This window comes from Globicephala melas, chromosome 8 (assembly GCF_963455315.2).
Source record: "Globicephala melas chromosome 8, mGloMel1.2, whole genome shotgun sequence".
NCBI lineage: Eukaryota > Metazoa > Chordata > Mammalia > Artiodactyla > Delphinidae > Globicephala > Globicephala melas.
Genome location: NC_083321.1, coordinates 100,000,219 through 100,020,575, shown reverse-complemented (window position 1 = coordinate 100,020,575; position 20,357 = coordinate 100,000,219). Strand labels below are relative to the sequence as shown.

At 39.3% G+C, this 20,357-nt stretch overlaps 1 protein-coding gene and 1 long non-coding RNA gene across 2 annotated transcripts; one reads left to right on the top strand and one right to left on the bottom strand.

The window, feature by feature from the left end:
* The first annotated feature begins 865 nt into the window (after positions 1-865).
* On the top strand, positions 866-13,320 carry LOC132597642 (uncharacterized). The gene is made up of 3 exons (XR_009564689.2): positions 866-989; positions 6,564-6,629; positions 13,174-13,320. It is a non-coding gene; the product is annotated as an uncharacterized lncRNA (long non-coding RNA).
* On the bottom strand, positions 2,180-4,603 carry PATE1 (prostate and testis expressed 1). The gene is given in 3 exon segments (XM_030840645.1): positions 2,180-2,313; positions 3,089-3,259; positions 4,519-4,603. Coding segments are annotated over 3 exon segments (390 nt in total).
* Positions 13,321-20,357: the final 7,037 nt, after the last annotated feature.

Sequence of the window (20,357 nt, the reverse complement as noted above, 5' to 3'; positions counted from 1 at the left end):
GAGTTAAGTATGCATAACTATTAAAAGAATTATTAAAGAATGTATAATTAAAAAGGTAATAGAGAAGATAAAATGACCAATACTAGGTTAATCTTAAAGGGTCCAAGAAAGATAAGAATGAGAAAATATTCTATAGTTGCATAAAATTCAAAATATTTTTTGTCATAAAGCAAGTTCTGATAAATAAATACATTGAGAACATCCACAAAGTATCATTCTTATTCTTTTATCCATGGGGAGAAAGTTATAAAAAATTTTTTTTATTATGTTTTTTCCCTTACCAAAAGATTCTTTTAAGAACCTTGACTTCAAAGATTTTTGCACTCATCCATGAAACCGGCTATCTTAATTAACAATCTGCTATGCCAGAAATAAAACTTAGACATGACTTTTTCTAAATTTATACATTGTTCTAAGTTTCTTTGTTAAGACTTTGGCATTTATTCTTTCTCCCTTTATGCTTTTCATGCTCTTTCTTACTGGAAGTGCTTAAAGATCTGTCATCTTTCATAGTCTTTAACTTATGTTTTACTATATATAACTTATGTTTTACTATATTTAGCTTATGTTTTTCCTTATTTCTTAGGTCTGTACTCTGTAAGCCTTTCTATTCTATGGTCATCTTTTCTAATCTTCTTTCTTACTGTATTCTGGGAGAGTTCCTCATTCTGGTCTTCCAAGTGCCTAATTCTTTGCACATCTTTTTCAAGAAATACGTATAATATTTCATCTATTGTGGGCTTTTTTTATTTGTTATATTTTATACCAAATATTCCCACCTGTTTATTTTTTATTATTTTGTTTCAACTTGCATGTTTAATTATCTCTTTATATTTTCATTCTTGCTTTAGACACCATGAGGACAGCGGTCATGGCTACAGTATCCTAAGGTCCAGCAGTGCCTTAAATACAGGACTTTTAAAATAAATATTTGTTGGCGAAATTAAAGAAGGGTTTGGAGACGAGAGAAAGAAGAAAACACAATATGGGTATGGAAGAAATGTAACTTTCTTTATGATATTTTTATAATATTAATTAATCACCCTTTTCAGTCCTCATCCTACCAGTTTGTTAGGAATCAGTAATCAATCCTTATGAGCATACATTTTCCAACCCCTATTTTTTCCCAGAAAGGGAAAAAGAGGAAAGGAAGGGAAGGAGCAGGGAAAAGAATTGACCTATCCTCTTTCTTTTCTGAAGCAACTTGGGTATTCAGTGAAAGCACTAGGTTCTGTAACAACCTGCAGGATGTATGTGCTAGAACTGTACAAGCGGAAGACCCGAGCGTGTGTGAGGCGGAGGTGGAGGGTGAGGAAAGACATCTGGTCATGGGGACAGCTCTCCACAGAGGTTGCTGCTGAGACGTCTAGTGGACAGACCCACATGGCTTCTTCAGACCCCACAGATCTCGGCTTCCTCCATGCCATGCTGCAGGCATGGGAATATTTATGTGACTACTTCTGGTCTCATCTCCTTGGAAGCATACTACAGCTCTTCCCTGTCTAGGGGTTGATGCCTTCCTATGAGTTTGCCAGGGAAGCAGAGTGCAAATACTATCTCTAGAATTCCAGGCATGCCTTCTCCTTTTCTTCTCCAACCCCCAACTCCTTAGAGAGTCTCATTCTACAAGGCAGAAAATCTTTTTCTCTTCATGGCTCTGGTACAAATTTCTTTCTATATTCTGCCCTGCTCCTCTCTCGGGGAATAGCATTCATGAACAAAATTTATGAAGACTTAAGTCATCTCTTTTCACGTTGCCCCCTCCCTCCCCATGAGGTCAGAGTTATACGCTTTAATTGGAGTGAGATAAGAAGAACAATACCAAGAGAAAAAAATGAAAATATTCTGTCACAGAAGGAAGGGAAGGAGCAGGGAAAAGAACTGACCTATCTTCTTCCTTTTCTGAAGCAACTTGGGTATTCAGTGAAAACACTAGGTTCTGTAACAACCTGTAGGATGTGTTGATCTTGTATTCAAGGTGTTCCCTACCCCTTACCCTGCCAGGGGCCAAGGCAGAGAATCTATTGATAGAAAAAGAGAGGGCTTTTTCTTACATATGCAGAAGGCAGAGCCATATGTTTGCAATCTGAAATGTGCTTTTTTAGAAAATCATTGTGAAGAGGTGGCACCAACAATGTCACCCACCCAGAGACTGGAGCCAGAAAAGGACCAGTCATTTCTAGAGGTCTTCATTGCACAAGTCACAGCTCCTGCAGCACCTGAAGTTCACCAGATAGACACTCCATTTTATATTGTTCACATTAGCACAGTTCTTTAGGCAGCCCCTAAAGGTTAACCAGGGTGTACCATCATCTGCAGAAGGAGGAGAAACAGATCAGCAAAGAGGTTTCTGGAAAAACAAACAAAAAAACACCTTCTTTCCAGCCTGCACCAGCATACAAAAACAACCTTGTGTAGTTCAAGGCTCGGTTATTCAAATGTGAAAATCGGAAGATGTTGGAATTTGGGGGTTTCCCAAAAGAAAAGCAATAGCAGAGTAGTTAAAAAAAAAAATTCCTGGATGTGGGGATGTAATGACAGCAGCAATTCAAGGATTGCGCAAGCTGGATGTTTCCACTGGGAATGTTAACACTGGCTTAAGTAAGGGTTAGAAATACTAAGGAATCACTCAGCACAAAGGCTAGGAAAACTGAGAAATCATGATGTTTAGTCTTACCCATGAAGAGCCATTTAGTCAATATTTATTGCTAACGCTGGCCCCTCTATTTTCACCGTTTAAAACCACCCACAAGGAGGTCCAGGCAGGGACAAAGACAGAGAACTGCCCTCCTCACTCCAACATCCAGCTGTTCTCCACTGGCCGTATTGTGCCTCTCCTTTCCCCTCAGTTAAGTCTCCTCTGTTTTCTTCAGGCTTCTCAAAATATTGATTCCATAGCTACAGACCCCCACCCCTTAGAGCCTACCTCTATCTGTTTTTCATTATGGCATGCGATGGGGTAGAGATAGTCAGTCATCCCAGAGTTGAGACTGCCTGAGCTAAAGTAAGGTCCCACCTTTTTACTATGACTAATGTATCCCTGTCTGCTTCCTCTGCCCCTTCCTCCTTCCCCAAACCCACAACTTACTTCTGAAAATCCTCCCAGTTGTGCAAGCCTCTTCCATTGTTGCAGTACATATTCCTCTGCCTCTGGAACACTTCTCACCTGGAAACTGGAGGTGGCACATCCTACACTGAATAATTTCTATAATTTGGGCCAGAGAGTAGGGAAGTCGAAGTGAGAGAGGGTCTCACACTGCTATGAAAGGACCCACCTCCCCTGTCAAATTTGAAGTCTGCTGGGAGCCCCGAGGGCTTTGTCAGAGACTCATTAAACATGGGCATCTACCTCTATTAAAATAGGCTAAGACAAAAGAGGGGCTAAAGTTTATGGTCTCAGAAGTTTTAGCCTGTAAAACAGGTGGAGGGTTAAGGAAAAGGGGAACAAAATCAAAACTGAGATAATCAGGTCAGGTCCTCTTCATACTCACCAGGAATACGGTATTCACCAACAAATAGTTCATGGACTGTGCTGGCAAAGAGAAATAAAACATATCTGCAATTTTCTCTAAGATTTACCCTTGCCTAGGGTCACTGTAAGCCTTGTAACACATGAGGCCCATCTTGCTCTCTTAACCTGGAGCCACTCTAGGCTCTTATGTCCCTCCAAAGCCTAGTCCCCTGTCTCGTGGCATATCTGCACCTCTCCCTCTTTTCAATTCTCTTCACCTCTAGAGGGCCTCTCAGCCTCCCCTGCCCATCTCTTAGGATACAGCACAGACTCAAAGGAAAAAGATAAATGCACATTTTTTGTGTGTGTGCCTCATTCCCTTCTTTTTAATTGACCTATGTGACTTTCTTACCTACATGCGCCTGGAAGCTGACAAGGGGGAAAGCATCTGAAATCCATGAAATTGCTACACTTTGGATTTAGCCAGCTAGTGCCTTAAAAATCAACATTCCACTTCCCCCTTTCCCTTTTTCTTGCTTTTTAATACACTCATCCTTAGCCTTGTCAACTGCTGCTCATGTTTTTTCATCAAACTTAAAATCAGCTCCCATCCCAGCCCGATCCTGCTGGAAGAAGTTGTTGAGTGTTGAAATTCAAGGTCTATCTCTGGATTCCTTTCAACCCTCAGTGCTCAGCCTGCCCCTTTCATCTCCTCCCTCCCCCCAAATTCCCCATCCCACACCACTGATCCATTTCTACTCACTTCCATGTTCTTTGTCTGCAAATGACCCGTACAGTACTGTTGGGAAAAAAAAAAAAAAAGATACACTCTCTGAAGACCTCATTTTAAAAACCTCACCTCACAGCTTCTGTGAAAATCTTTTCAATTCCTTTCTAATCCACCTGTTTCCTTCTGCAAGGGCAGACTAAGACTTTGGTGAAGGTCCCAGGGACATGATGCGTTATGGACAAAAGTCATGGCATCAGAATGACAGCTTCTGTTACCATATGGCTCTCATAAGAGAACTTCTGTCATGTGACCCCCGACCCATTCCAGGATCCTGGACACGTCTCTCCAACTGTCAACCATAGGGACTCACCTCTAAAGCAGCAGAGGAGGATGGGGAGTCCTAGCAGGAGGGAGTTGTCCATTTTGGAGGGAGAAAACAGCAGGTTAGAGCAGGAAGCTGCAAGGTACCTGTTTATATATCTACCAGGTTGGGCTTCCCCAGGAAGGGCTAGGGGTGGGGACATTGTGGAAGTCCTTCAAAGGCATTTCCTGCTCCTAGGGAAACCAGGGACTCTAAAATTTTTTCTTTTTGGCAAATTGTGGGGAAGAGGGACTGCCTGGTTAAGTCCTGGACCCAATTTATTTCAGTCCTAGCATTCAGGATTTTTGATGCCATGTTCTGTGGTCTTTTCATTATACCACACTGTGGGAGAATACAAGGATAAATCCAGGCTAGGTGGGTTGGATTCAGAGCCATTTACACTGAGATGCTCATTCAAGCTGAGAGAATATATGAGTGTAAATAATTGGAATGCAGGAAGTCCAAAAGAGGGCTAAGCACAGAGCCTTTAAAACTCAGTACTATAGGGAATGGAGAAGAGAGGTGGAGAGGTTAGATTCAGACGCATTGACAGAGGATACTCATGAAGGAAATAGTTTCCCACTGTCAATCATCCTGGAACAAATTAAACCCTGGGGTAGAAAATGAGAGCTGAGGAGGAAACTGCTTCCCGTACTTGGAGTTCCCGGTGGTTGAGACTTAGACTTTTACTAAAAGAGAGGTTTGAGATTACTTCACCTGGAGGGAGGTAAGCTGGTCCTTTCCACTTGATGTTGAGCCAGGAATTGTGTGTGGGGGGGTGTTACCTCAACTCTGAGTGTGACTAGGTAATCAATTAGGGTGGTGATTGAATGTAAAATTCCTGTAGAGGGGATTGAGCCTGTGGATTCTAAGAACAGCCATATTTAGTATCTCATTCTAAGTTTTCTGTTAGTTTCCTTCAGTTATTCCTATACCTTCCAAAAATTGTGATGCGAGTTGCAGCTTAGTCTGTGCTGTCATTGCAAGGACTTGAAGGAAGGGTCTGTGCCCATGCTTAGGGCAAAGAAATACAGGGGAAAGAAACAGCAACCTGAAGGAAGCAGACTGCAATAGAGCACACTATAGGTCTACAGCAAAGTGGGGTAGTAGTCTAAGACAGATGTTGGCTGAAGAGGCAGGGACAGCAAGAGTGACGTATGGAAGAGATGCTCTCCAGAATATACTGGGGGTTGTTACTACATGCCCAAAGAGCAAATGGACATTTCCATACAGGGAGGAAGGAGGAAGGGGATATAACTAGTTAACTGCTTACCTGTGGCACCTAGGACTCTGATGAAGCTTTGAAATAACACCATGAAGTAATCATGTATTACTTTCTAACACACACACACACACACACACACACACACACACACACACACACACACACTCTACATCGCTGGTTTTTGTGTTCTGCATATTCACTAGAAGATCTGTCCCTTTCCCTCCTCTCAATGCCCTGAAATTTAGCATCTTCTCTTACACCTTTACATTTCTTTCTTCGACTTTTTGAGATCTCCCCTCCTTGCCTTCTAGGAATTCTGTAGTTAATTCTTTGACTAATGGTGGCACACACGAAAGAAGGAAAGGTTTTCTTCCTCTGCCCCACAAGAAACTGTCTCCTCACTTAATTACACTCCGATGATATTATTTTACCACTTCTGCTAAAGCAGAAATTTCCCCCTCTCAGCTTTACTGATCCGCCTGAATTAGTTGCTTATATTTGAACCCTATTTTATTGACTTACTTTTCTCCTAAAATCTCCTCCAATTCACACTCCCAGTCTTAGTATCCCATAATACCTGATTTTCTTACTGGGCCACATTCAATACCTTTTCTCAGTGCTCCTAATCCTTTTTTCCTATCCTCTTAGGATACCCCAAAATAATTATTCTTATGTCATAAATTACAGACCCATGACATAAAAGTGTTCAGGAATGAATTCCTTTTGTCTATTGCCCCAAACCTCATGTGGAGTCTGTATGACCCCTTTACTCATGCTACCCTTCTCTCCATCACAGAGTTCTGGAGGTCCAGTTAGTCCAGAAGAGTAGCCCTGGATTTTCCTCAGCTCTGCGAGTGACTAGGTGAGTACTCAATTACATCTTTATGCATATGATTAGAAGATGTTTAGATTATGCACTAGGATTTTTGGTTTGCATCTCCAATGTTACCATGCAAAACAATAAAGTGATATTTCTTGAATGGAAATCCACTTTCCAATCGGTTACCATTATTTTCAAAAGACATAGATCTACTCTCCATGGTGAATACAGTAAAAATATCCTGAAATTCATTGGTCATAGAGGTATTTTCACACAGTGACATTTTTGGATAGGTTAATGGAGCTGGTGGTGAGTGCCAAGATTTGATTTGAGGAAAGAGATCTCACCTTAGGCAGATGTCACATGTGATGAGGAAGGTCAACAAGATGAAGAACCACAGTTACTGTTCCAAGGCAGCCCAATGACCTTAAGCTCCTGGGGTTTTCCCAGTACCCATAGGATTTATACCAGTGATCTGGCAGGAAAAGAACAATTTCTTCTAGATCACGGTTTGAAGGAACAGTCAGATCAGAAAATTTTGTCTCTTTTCCTCAAGCAAGGGAGCAGCTCCGTTCTGGGGGACTGAGACTACATGAAACCAGAGAAGTTCTACGCTCTTGAGGGATGTGAAAATGGAAATTTCAGACAATATGTGCAGATCCAAGAAAGAACATGAAAGAAGTGTCTCTGAGGAGACCTTCTGTGCGTATTCTTTTCTACCATGAGACCCAGCATCCCCGAGGATTGGCTGGGAGTCTCAGAATTGTTCAATACGTCCACAGTTCCCTAGATAGTTCATTCTAGAGTGCTGGGGGCTGGAGAAGGTAACGTGGATGTTAAAGTAACTAGGGAGGCAGTCAACAATGAAGAATAATCTACCCATTGTTCCTGTATAGCTTACAGCTCAAATAAAATGTTCTGTATTTTCAGTGTGCTGTTTCAACGACTCTACTATCACCAGGAGAACTCTATTTATTTATTTATTGAATTTTATTTTATTTTTTTATACAGCAGGTTCTTATTAGTTATCCATTTTATACATATTAGTGTATATATGTCAGTCCCAATCTCCCAATTCATCACACCACCACCACCCCTGCTGCTTTCCCCGCTTGGTGTCCATACGTTTGTTCTCTACATCTGTGTCTCAATTTCTGCCCTGCACACTGGTTTATCTGGACCATTTTTCTAGTTTCCACATATATGCGTTAATATACGATATTTGTTTTTCTCTTTCTGACTTACTTCACTCTGTATGACAGTCTCTAGATCCATCCACGTCTCTACAAATGACCCAATTTTGTTCCTTTTTATGGCTGAGTAATATTCCATTGTATATATGTACCACATCTTCTTTATCCATTCGTCTGTCGATGGGCATTTAGGTTGCTTCCATGACCTGGCTATTGTAAATAGTGCTGCAATGAACATTGGAGTGCATGTATCTTTTTGAATTATGGCTTTCTCTGGGTATATGCCCAGTAGTGGGATTCCTGGGTCATATGGTAATTCTATTTTTAGTTTTTGAAGGAACTTCCATACTGTTCTTCAGAGTGGCTGTATCCATTTACATTCCCACCACCAGTGCAAGAGGGTTCCCTTTTCTCCACACCCTCTCCAACATTTATTGTTTGTAGATTTTCTGATGATGCCCATTCTAACTGGTGTGAGGTGATACCTCATTGTAATTTTGATTTGCATTTCTCTAATAATTAGTGATGTTGAGCAGCTTTTCATGGACTTCTTGGCCATCTGTATGTCTTCTTTGAAGAAATGTCTATTTAGTTCTTCTGCCCATTTTTTGATTGGGTTGTTTGTTTTTCTAATATTGAGCTGCATGAGCTGTTTATATATTTTGGAGATTAATCCTTTGTCTGTTGATTCGTGTGCAAATATTTTCTCCCATTCTGAGGGTTGTCTTTTCAGCTTGTTTCCTTTGCTTTGCAAAAGCTTTTAAGTTTCATTAGGTCCCATTTGTTTATTTTTGTTTTTATTTCCATTACTCTAGGAGGTAGATCAAAAAAGATCTTGCTGTGGCTTACGTCAAAGAGTGTTCTTCCTATGATTTCCTCTAAGAGTTTTATAGTGTCCGGTCTTAATTTAGGTCTCTAATCCATTTTGAGTTTATTTTTGTGTATGGTGTTAGGGAGTGTTCTAATTTCGTTCTTTTACATGTAGCTGTCCAGTTTTCCCAGCACCAATTATTGAAGAGACTGTCTTTTCTCCATTGTATGTCCTTTCCTCCGTTATCATAGATTAGTTGACCATAGGTGCATGGGTTTATCCCTGGGCTTTCTATCCTGTTCCATTGATCTATATTTCTGTTTTTGTACCAGTACCATATTGTCTTGATTACTGTAACTTTGTAGTATAGTCTGAAGTCAGGGAGTCTGATTCCTCCAGCTCTGTTTTTTTCCCTCAAGACTGCTTTGGCTATTCGGGGTCTTTTGTGTCTCCATACAAATTTTAAGACTTTTTGTTCTAGTTCTGTAAAAAATGCATTGGTACTTTGATAGGGATTGCATTGAATCTGTAGATTGCTTTGGCTAGTATAGTCATTTTTCACAATGTTGATTCTTCCAATCCAATAACATGGTATTTCTCTCCATCTGTTGGTATCATATTTAATTTCTTTCAACAGTGTCATAGTTTTCTGCATACAGGTCTTTTGTCTCCCTAGGTAGATTTAATCCTAGGTATTTTATTCTTTTTGTTGCAATGATAAATGAGAGTGTTTCCTTAATTTCTCTTTCAGATTTTTCACCATTAGTGTATAAGAATGCAAGAGATTACTGTGTATTAATTTTGTATCCTGCAACTTTACCAAATTCATTGATTAGCTCTAGTAGTTTTCTGGTGGCATCTTTAGGATTCTCTATATATAGTATCATGTCATCTGCAAACAGTGACAGTGTTACTTCTTCTTTTCTAATTTGTATTCTTTTTATTTCTTTTTCTTCTCTGATTGCCATGGCTAGGACTTCCACAACTATGCTGAATAATAGTGGTGAGAGTGGACATCCTTGTCTTGTTCCTGATCTTAGAGGAAATGCTTTCAGTTTTTCACCATTGAGAATGATGTTTGCTGTGGGTTTGTCATATATGGCCTTTATTATGTTGAAGTAGGTTCCCTCCATGCCCACTCTCCGGAGAGTTTTTATCATAAATGGTGTTGAATTTTCTCAAAAGCTTTTTCTGCATCTATTGAGATGATCATATGGGTTTTCTTCTCAATTTGTTAATATGGTGTATCACATTGATTGATTTGCATATATTGAAGAATCCTTGCATCCCTGGGATAAATCTCACTTGATCATGGTGTATGATCCTTTTAATGTGTTGTTGGATTCTGTTTGCTAGTATTTTGTTGAGGATTTTTGCATCTACATTAATCAGTGATAGTGGTCTGTAATTTTCTTTTTTTGTAGTATCTTTGTCTGGTATTGGTATCAGGGTGATGGTGACCTCATAGAATGAGTTTGGGAGTGTTCCTTCCTCTGCAATTTTTTGGAAGAGTTTGAAAAGGATGGGTGTTATCTCTTCTCTAAACGTTTGATAGAATCCACCTGTGAAGCCGTCTTGTCCTGGACTTTTGTTTGTTGGAAGATTTTTAATCACAGTTTCAATTTCATTACTTGAGATTGGCCTGTTCATATTTTCGATTTCTTCCTGGTTCAGTCTTGGAAGGTTATACCTTTCTGAGAAAGTATCCATTTCTTCCAGGTTGTCCATTTGATTGGCATAGAGTTGCTTGTAGTAGTCTCTTAAGATGCTTTGTATTTCTGTGGTGTCCGTTGTAAATTCTCCTTTTTCATTTCTAATTTTATTGATTTAAGTCCTCTCCCACTTTTTCTTGATGAGTCTCCTTAATGGTTTATCAATTTTGTTTATCTTCTCAAGAACCAGCTTTTAGTTTTATTGATCTTTGTTATTGTTTCTTTGTTTCTATTTCATTTATTTCTGCTCTGACCTTTATGATTTCTTTCCTTCTGCTAACTTTGGGTTCTGTTTGTTCTTTTTTCTCTAGTTCCTTTAGGTGTAAGGTTAGATTGTTTATTTGAGATTTTCTTGTTTCTTGAGGTAGGCTTGTATAGCTATAAACTTCCCTCTTAGAACTGCTTTTGCTGCAACCCATAGGTTTTGGATTGTCGTGTTCTCATTGTCATTTGTCTCTAGGTATTTTTTGATGTCCTCTTTGATTTCTTCAGTGATCTCTTGGTTATTTAGTAACGTATTGTTTAGCCTCCATGTGTTTGTGTTTTTTACGTAATTTGTGTTTTTTCCCTGTAATTGATTTCTAATCTCATAGCATTGTGGTCAGAAAAGATGCTTGATATGATTTCAATTTTCTTAAATTTACTGAGGCTTGATTTGTGACCCAAGATGTGATCTGTCCTGGAGAATGTTCTGTGCACACTTGAGAAGAAAGGGTAATCTGCTGTTTTTGGATGGAATGTCTTATCCATATCAGTCAAACCTATCTGGTCTATTGTGTCATTTAAAGCTTGAGTTTCTTTATTAATTTTCTGTTTGGATGATGTGTCCATTGGTGTAAGTGAGGTGCTAAAGTCCCCCACTATTATTGCATTACTATCAATTTCCTCTTTTATAGCTGTTAGCAGTTGCCTTATGTATTGAGGTGCTCCTATGTTGGGTGCATATATATTTATAATTATTATATCTTCTTCTTGGATTGATCCCTTGATTGTTATGTAGTGTCACTCCTTGTTTCTTGTAACATTCTTTATTTTAACGTCTATTTTATCTGCTATGAGTATTGCTACTCCAGCTTTCTTTTGATTTCCATTTGCATGGAATATCTTTTTCCATCCCCTCGCTTTCAGTCTGTATGTGTCCCTAGGTCTGAAGTGGGTCTCTTGTAGACAGCATATATATGGATCTTGTTTTTGTATCCATTCAGCAAGCATGTGTCTTTTGGTTGGAGCATTTAATCCATTCACATTTAAGGTAATTGTTGATATGTATGTTCCCATGACCATTTTCTTAATTGTTTTGGGTTTGTTTTTGTAGGTCCTTTTCTTCTCTTGTGTTTTGCACTTAGAGAAGTTCCTTTAGCATTTGTTGTAGAGCTGGTTTGGTGGTGCTCAATTCTCTTAGCTTTTGCTTGTGTGTAAAGCTTTTGATTTCTCTGTCGAATGTGAATGAGATCCTTGCTGGGCAGAGTAATCTTGGTTGTATGTTTTTCCCTTTCATCACTTTAAATATATCATGCCAGTCCCTTCTGACTTGTAGAGTTTCTGCCGAGAAATCAGCTGTTAACCTTATGGAAGTTCCCTTGAATGTTATTTGTCGTTTTTCCCTTGCTGCTTTCAATAATTTTTCTTTGTCTTTAATTTTTGCCAATTTGATTACTATGTGTCTTGGCGTGTTTCTCCTTGGGTTTATCCTGTATGGGACTCTCTGCACTTCCTGGCCTTTGGTGGCTATTTCCTTTCCCGTGATAGGGAAGTTTGCGACTATAGTCTCTTCAAATATTTTCTTGGGTCCTTTCTCTCTCTCTTCTTCTGGGACCCCTATAATGCAAATGTTGTTGCATTTAATGTTGTCCCAGAGGTCTCTTAGGCTGTCTTCATTTCTTTTCATTCTTTTTTCTTTATTCTGTTCTGCAGCCGTGAATTCCACCATTCTGTCTTCCAGGTCACTTATCCGTTCTTCTACCTCAGTTATTCTGCTATTGATTCGTTATAGTGTATTTTTCCATTCGGTTATTGTATTGTTCATCTCTGTTCTTTAATTCTTCTAGGTCTCTGTTAAACATTTCTTGCATCTTCTCAATCTTTGCCTCCATTCTTTTTCTGAGGTCCTGGATCATCTTCACTAACATTTTTCTGAATTCTTTTTCTGAAAGGTTGCCTATCTTCACTTCATTTAGTTGTTTTTCTGGGGTTTTATCTTGTTCTTTCATCTGGTACCTAGACCTCTGCCTTTTCATCTTGCCTATCTTTCTGTGAATGTGATAATTTTTTCTAAGGGTGACCTCAGCTAAGGAGAAATAAGGGATTCCTCTTCTACTTTCCAAGGTAAATTCACCAGTCATGAAAGTCATGCTCAGAGACCAGCAGTCCCATGGTAGCATATAACCTTCTGTTTTGCTGAGTTTACATTGAGGCTATCCCTGACCAGTTTACTGAAGCACATTCCCCCTTCGTATTTCCTCTATCTCTCTCTCTTTCTCTGTCTCTGTCTCTGTCCTCTGTCTCTCTCTCTCTCTCGCTCTATGTGTGTGTGTGTGTGTGTGTGTGTGTGTGTGTGTGAAGCAAGCTGGGAGAAATCTGTTATTTTAAAAATGCCATAGAACTTTCCTACCATGTTTAAGCTGCCTTATTCTGATTCATCATTTCTTGGTTGCTGTAAACCTTAGACGTGTATTTCAATGAATTTTGCTCTTTTGGTCAGTGTTTCTGTGGAGGGACAGTCCTTTCGAGCTCCCTCGTCTGTCATTTCCACTGATGATGCCTCCAGGGCTCCTCAAAATGTATATTTTAAAATAATTAAATAGCTCATAAGTTCTAATTTAGTCCTCACAATTATTCTTGATAGATACCATTGTTTATTTTTTTTCTAGGTAAAAAACCCCTGAGGATAGAGAGGTTAAAGGACACACACAGGGTCACACAACCAGCAAGTGGAGAATCCAGATTTAAACAGAGTTTCATCCAACACTGAGCATGATGCTATAAAGATCACCCATGGAAAGAAGGTAGCTGGTTTTCATAGACCAGAGATTATAATAACTTGGTAAGATTTTTTTATATATATTTTTATTTTATTTATGTATTTATTTATTTTTGGCTGCATCAGGTCTTAGTTGCGGCACATGGGATCTTCATTGAGGCATGGGGGATCTTTCGGCGTGTGGGCTTCTCTCTAGTTGTGGCATGCGGGTTTTCTCTTCTCTAGTTGTGGCGCATGGATTCCAGAGCATGTGGGCTCTGTAGTTTGCGGTGTGCAGGCTCTCTACTTGAGGCTTGCAAGCTCAGTAGTTGCGGCATGTGGGCTTAGTCGCCCTGCAGCATGTGGGATCTTAGTTCCCTGACCAGGGATCAAACCCGCATTCCCTGCATTGGAAGGCGGATTCTTTACCACTGGACCACCAGGGAAGTCTCTAACTTGGTAAAATTTTTAAAACTCTTGTAATGTTCTTGTGTTTGAAGTGATCAGCAGTAAAATCCCAAAACTGAAAAGTGTATGTAGGGTCATGGAGCCTAGCGGCCTATTGCGTGGCCACGCATAGATGGAGGAAATCTGAAACATGAAGTGGATAGTGATAGTGTGGGAAGGAAAGAAAGAGAGTTGAGTCTCTGGGTCATTGTGAGGAAGGCTGGAGGGTCCTGGAAATCTCCCAGGGTGGGGTGATGCTCTCTCCCAGTTGCTTGCTATGCAGACAGCCCCACTCAGCATGCACCCTAAGCTTCCACAATGGAGAGCTTCCTCATCTCCCTGCAGAAGCCCCATTCTCTCTTGCACATGCTAGGAAAATGCCTCAACCATGGGTCTTCCTTCCAGGACTCCTCCTCTGCCTCCCTGTTCCTCCTGTGTGTTCCCACAGCACAGCTGAGACCCATGATATGAAAATAGTCAGCCTTATCTTTGACTCCTCTTCCTCTCTCATTTCACATTAAACCACTGACAGAGTCCAGTCTGTGCTGTCTTCATAAGATCAGGACTGTCATTTCCTTCTCCATTCCCACTATTGCTGCTCTTGTTATGACTTTCATGTTGCCCACCTGGAGCTTATTCTTTTCTCAGTATGTAAGAATTTGTTGAATTAAATCCATTGAAATAGAGTCTTAACAAGCATTGGTTAGAGAAGCAAGCTTTGCTTCTGATCCTTGGAGCACAGGAAGTCTGTCCTTACAGAGTTGGGATGCTGAAGCTGCTTGGAGGAATGAAGAAAGGAGAGAGAGATTATTTTAAGCACTTCAACCTGGGAGAAGCCTCAGAGGAAGCAAGAAAATGATGAAACTGAAGAAGGAGGTGTTGCATAACCAAAGTCAAGGAGATGAGGCCCTGAGAGAAGTGCATCCCCTGATCATGACTCACAGCGCCAGGCAAAGACTGGATCCTGCTCTCAAAGAGGGGCAATAATGCAAGGGGTCTTCTTGAGAGCTTCATGTAGCTCCAGACAGGGTAGGAGGAGGGTTGTGGACCTAGTAGTTCATCAGAATATAATCCTGATAAGCCTGGGAACATAAGCCTTGGGTGCAGCCTGTGGGGTTAGGAGAACAGAACATCTTCTTCTTGAGGCCATGAGCTGAGATAGTTTTTGATCATTAAAGTCCAAATGGGCATCAGATGAGAGGTGAAAAGCTTAGTCATGTGAGAAGAGGAACAAGGCAACACTGGAACTCTTGGCACCATCCAGAGGTGGGTGGAGAAGGAGTAAGAGGGCATTAGTACATGTATAAGACATCAATATACTCAAGTGAAAAAAAACAGTGCTTATCATTTCAAAGACTTAAACATGTGCCAAAATGTTGACAATGCAAGGTTAGAAAGAGGACACAGCCTCCTTTCCATGTCTTAGATGTTTCCTGAGAGTGTGTGCTCACATGCAGTATAAGAAAGTGAGATTCCTGTAACAGCTCCATACTCCCCTCCTTGTCCCAGAAAAGTCCCTCCCCCCAGTAGAAGTCTGGAATGCAGCTCCAAAGACATTGTGATGAGGACTTTCTGCTCAGGTCAACAGAGGTACCCAGTAATTCAAAACTGATGAACTAGCCACAAGTTTAGTATCACAGGTATAGTGGGGCATAATTTGAATCATAATATATATATATTTAATTATAAGGTTATCTTTTGTTTCTCAACATGCATCAGTAGTTTACCATTCTGTCTTCTGTCCCATCTCCTACCATTCAGTACCACCAATTGGCTTTATGGGGTATTGGGTGGGGGGACCTATTTTTGCTACTTGCATTATTCCGATGCCACCATTTGACTGATCCTTAGAAGACAATCAGTAGACACAAATCTGACTATTCATTCAGGAGGATTCTTAGCAAGCAGCAGAGGCCACAGTGTGAAAGCCATACTGAAAACACTGTGCTTATTGGGCATGCCACTATGCAAGCAGGTGCACAAGAGCTGTATGAAACAACAATAACAACAGCACCACCAGCAATAAATAATAATAACAACTAGTGGCTTGAGTTTCAGATTTTTATTTTTTCTTTTCAGTTCAGTGCCAAAAATCTGAGGCTATGGAGTGATATGACTTTCTCAGTCCTTGGTCTTCTTACCCTATTATTTAACTCCTCTACTGATCACATGTCATAGTTCTAAATACCCTCTATACACTGATGACTGGCAAATCTCTACCTTCCTCCCTAAACTCTCCACTGCCTTTTAAAAATCTGCATTTGGTGAGTTTTTCAAACTTAACATGCCCCAAAACAAACAACTGATTTCCTATCCCAACTCACTCCAACACAATACCCTCCAGACACCTGTCTCCCCACTCTAGCCTCACCTCACTTTTCTCACATTCTGTCCCATGTCACCCAATCACTGCACCATTCACCCAATTGCTCGAGCTAAAAACTAAGGGCCATCATAGATTTCTCTTTTTTCTTTCCTTACCCCCCCACCGCACCACACATTCAATCCATTAGCAAGTCCTGTTGGCTGTCTCTTCAAAGTGTTTCCCAAGACCCATCATTTCTTACCACTTGTTCTCTAAGTTAACAGTCTCTTTTCTCTCACAGTTTAATTTTTTCTGAGTTCCATTTTCTTTCTTTTTTTTTATTATATAAGTTTCAGGTTATAATTCAACATCTCTATATACTACGTAGTGATTCTCCCAAAGGTCTAGTTACCATTCATCACCATACAATTGACCCCTTTAGCATTTTTCACCTACCCCTAGCCCCCTTCCCTCTGGTAACCACTGATCTGTTCTCTGTATCTTATGAGTTTTGTTTTGTTTGTTTTGTTTTTGGATTTGACATATGAGTGAAATCATATGGTATTTGTCTTTTTCCTTCTGGTTTATTTCACTTAGTAGAATACCCTCAAGGTCCAACCATGTTGTCACAAATGGCAAGATTCCATTATTTTTTATGGCTGAATAGCATTCCATTGTATACATATAAACCACATCTTCTTTATTCATTCATCCATCGATGGACACTTTGTTTCCATATCTTGGCTATTGAAAAATAATGCTACAATGAACATAGGAGTGAAATATCTTTTTAATTTTTTTTTATTCTCTGGATAAAAACAGAAGTGGAATAGCTGAATTATATGGTAGTTCACTTATTAATTTCTTGAGGAATTTCCATGCTGTTTTCCATAGTGGCTACAATTTACATTCCCATCAACAGTGTATGAGAGTTCCCTTTTCTCCACATCCTCTCCAAAACTTATTTCTTGTCTTTTTGATAATAGCCATTCTAACAGGTGTGAGGTGGTATCTCATTGTGGTTTTGATTTGCATTTCCTTGATGATTGAGCATCTTTTCATGTGCTGGTGACCATCTGTATGTCTTCTTTGTAAAAATGCTATTCAAATCCTCTACCTGGGACTTCCCTCATGGCACAGTGGTTAAGACTCCGCACTCCCAATGCAGGGGGCCCGGGTTCAATCCCTGGTGAGGGAACTAGATCCCACATGCATGCCACAACTAAGAGTTCTTATACCACAACTAAGGAGTGGTGAGCCACAACTAAGGCGCCTGTGAGCCACAACCAAATAAATAAATAGAATAGTTTAAAAAATCCTCTGCCCATTTTTAAATTGGGTTGTTTGTTTTAAGTTGTATGAGTTCTTTATATATTTTTTATGTTAACTCCTTATCAGATATATAATTTGCAAATATCTTTTTTCATTTACTAAGTTGCCTTTCATTTTGATGATGGTTTCCTTTGCTGTTCAGAAACTTTGTAGTTGATGAAGGCCCATTTGTTGATTTTTGCTTTTTGTTTCCCCTGCTTTTAAAGTCATGTTCACAAAAACATCACTAAGGCTGATGTCAGTGAGGTTACCAATGTTTTTTCCTAGAAATTTTATGCTTTCAGGCATTACATTTAAGGCTTTAATCCATTTTGAGTTTGTTCTTGTGTATGGTATAAAATAGTGATCTAGTTTCAACTTTTTGCATATGTCTCTCTAGTTTTCCCATCATTATTTATTGAAGAGACTGTCTTCTCTCCATCATTATGTTCTTGGCTCCTTTGCTATAAATTAATTGTTTATATGTGCATGGATTTACTTCTAGGATCTCAATTCTGTTCCATTGATCTGTGTGTCTGTTTTCATGCCTGTACCATAATGTTTTGATTACTACAGCTTTGTAGTATAATTTGAAATCCAGGAGCATGATACCTTCAGCTTTGTTCTTCTTCCTTAACATAGTTTTGACTATTTGGGATCTTTTGTGTTTCATACAAATTTTAGAATTATTTGTTCTAGTTCTATGAAATATACCATTGGAATATTGATACAGATTGTATTGAATGTGTGGGCTGCTTTGAGTAGTATTTACATTTTAACAATATTAATTCTTCCAGTCCATAAGCACAAAATGTCTTTTCATTCATTTATGTCTTCTTTAGTTTCTTTCATCAATGTCTCATAGTTTTCAGTATACAGGTCTTTAGCCTCCTTGGTTAATTTTGTTCGTAGGTATTCTTTTTAATACAGTTGGAAATAGGATTGTTTTCTTAATTTCTCTTTCTGATAGATTGTTATTAGTGTACAGAAATGCAAAAGATTTCTGTATATTAATTTTGTACCTGCAACTTTGCTGAATTCATTTGTTAGTTCTAATAGTTTTTTTGTGGTGTCTTTAGGGTTTTCTATGTATAGTATCATAACTTCTGTGAAGAGAGACACTTTCACTTCTCCTTTTCCAATTTGAATGCCTTTTATTTCTTTTCTTGCCTAATTGCTATGGCTAGGACTTCCAATACTATGTTGACTAAAAGTGGTGAGAGTGGACATCGTTTTCTTATTCCTGTTCTTGGAGAAAAAGCTTTCAGCTTTTCAACATTGAACATGATGCTGAAGGTTTGTCATATATGGTCTGTATTATGTTAAACTGTGTTCCCTCTATACCCACTTTGTTGAGAATTTTTATCAGAAGTCAATGTTGAATTTTGTCAAATGCTTTTTCTGCATCTATTGAGATGATCACACAATTTTTTTTGTAGATCTTTATTGGAGTATAATTGCTTCACAATACTGTGTAAATCTCTGTTGCACAAAAAAGCGAATCAGCCACACGCATATACATGTTCCCATATCCCCTCCCTCTTGAGCCTCCCTCCCCTCCTCCCTATCCCACCCCTCTAGGTCATCGCAAATCACCGAGTCGATCTCCCTGTGCTATGCTGCTGCTTCCCACCAGCCAACTATTTTACATTCAGTAGTGTATATATGTCAATGCTACTCTCACTTTGCCCCAGCTTCACCCTCCCACCCCATGTCCTCAAGTCTGTTTTCTATGTCTACTTCTTTATTCCTGCCCTGCCAGTGAGAATGATCATACAATTTTTATCCTTCATTTTGTTAAAGTGGTGTATCATGTTGATTGATTTGCAAATATTGAACCATCCTCACAACCCTGGAATAAACCCCACTGAATCATGGCGTTTGATTCTTTTCATGTATTGTTTAATGAGGTTTGCTAATATTTTGTTGAGGATCTTTGTATCTGTGTTCATCAGAGATATTTGACTGTAATTTTCTTTTTTTGTAGTGTCTTTCTCTGATTTGGTATCAGAGTAATGCTGGTCTCATAGAGTGAGTTTGGAAACATTATTTCCTCTTCAATTTTTGAAATAGTTTGAGATGGATAAGTATTATTTTTTTTAAATATTTGGTAGAGTTTACCTGTGAAGCCATCTGTTCTTGGACATTTGTATATTAAATGTTTGTTTTATTACTGATTCAATTTCATGATTAGTAATCAGTCTTTTCAGATTTTCTATTTCTTCTTGATTCAGTCTTGAAAGATTGTCTATTTTTAGGAATTTATCCATATTTTTCCAGGTTGTTCAATTTGTTGGTGTATAATTGTTCATAGCAGTCTCTTATGATTCTTTGTTTTTCTGTGGTATCTGTTGCAATTTCTCCCCTTTCATCAGGTTTTATTTATTTGAGCCCTCTATTTGTCACTTATACCTTTATAAAGCTGAAATTTAAAAAAACAAAAAAAGCTGTATGGGCTTTGGTGACAGATCCAAGTTGAAATCTCACTCCTGCTCCCTAACATTTTGACTGTGACAAATTACTTAACCTTTTCTAGCCCCCATTTCCAAACTTGTAGAATGAGTATAATGAAGCCTCAAGGAGAAAACAGTCTAGCATCAATATCTTGGAGTTTTTCTTACCTCCTTTTTGAACTCAGGGTCCAGTAGACTGGTAAGAAATCGGGGATTTTTCTTGTTCTTTAGTTGGGAGTAGTTCCTCTGTTATTTCATTTTACTTAACTATCTCTGTCTCTATGAATTTAGGAGAAACAGTTATCTAATGTGGTCTTGACAGAGTGTTTTAGGTGGGAGCATCCCGTGTAGACTGTGTGAGCCCAATATTTTTGTTGTGCAGGCTAGTTTTGGTATCGTTGCCAGCCATGTCTTTCCTCAGAGTGTGCTGGCTGTTATCCCTTTGATAGGGGGTGTGATTGGTGTCCAGAGCCTGCACTGGATGTTGGGTGGGGACTCCTCCTTGCTTCATGGCTGTCACAGCCCAGACAGGGATGGGGTCTGCTCCCCAGTTGTTGGAGTAAAAGCCAGGAGCATCGG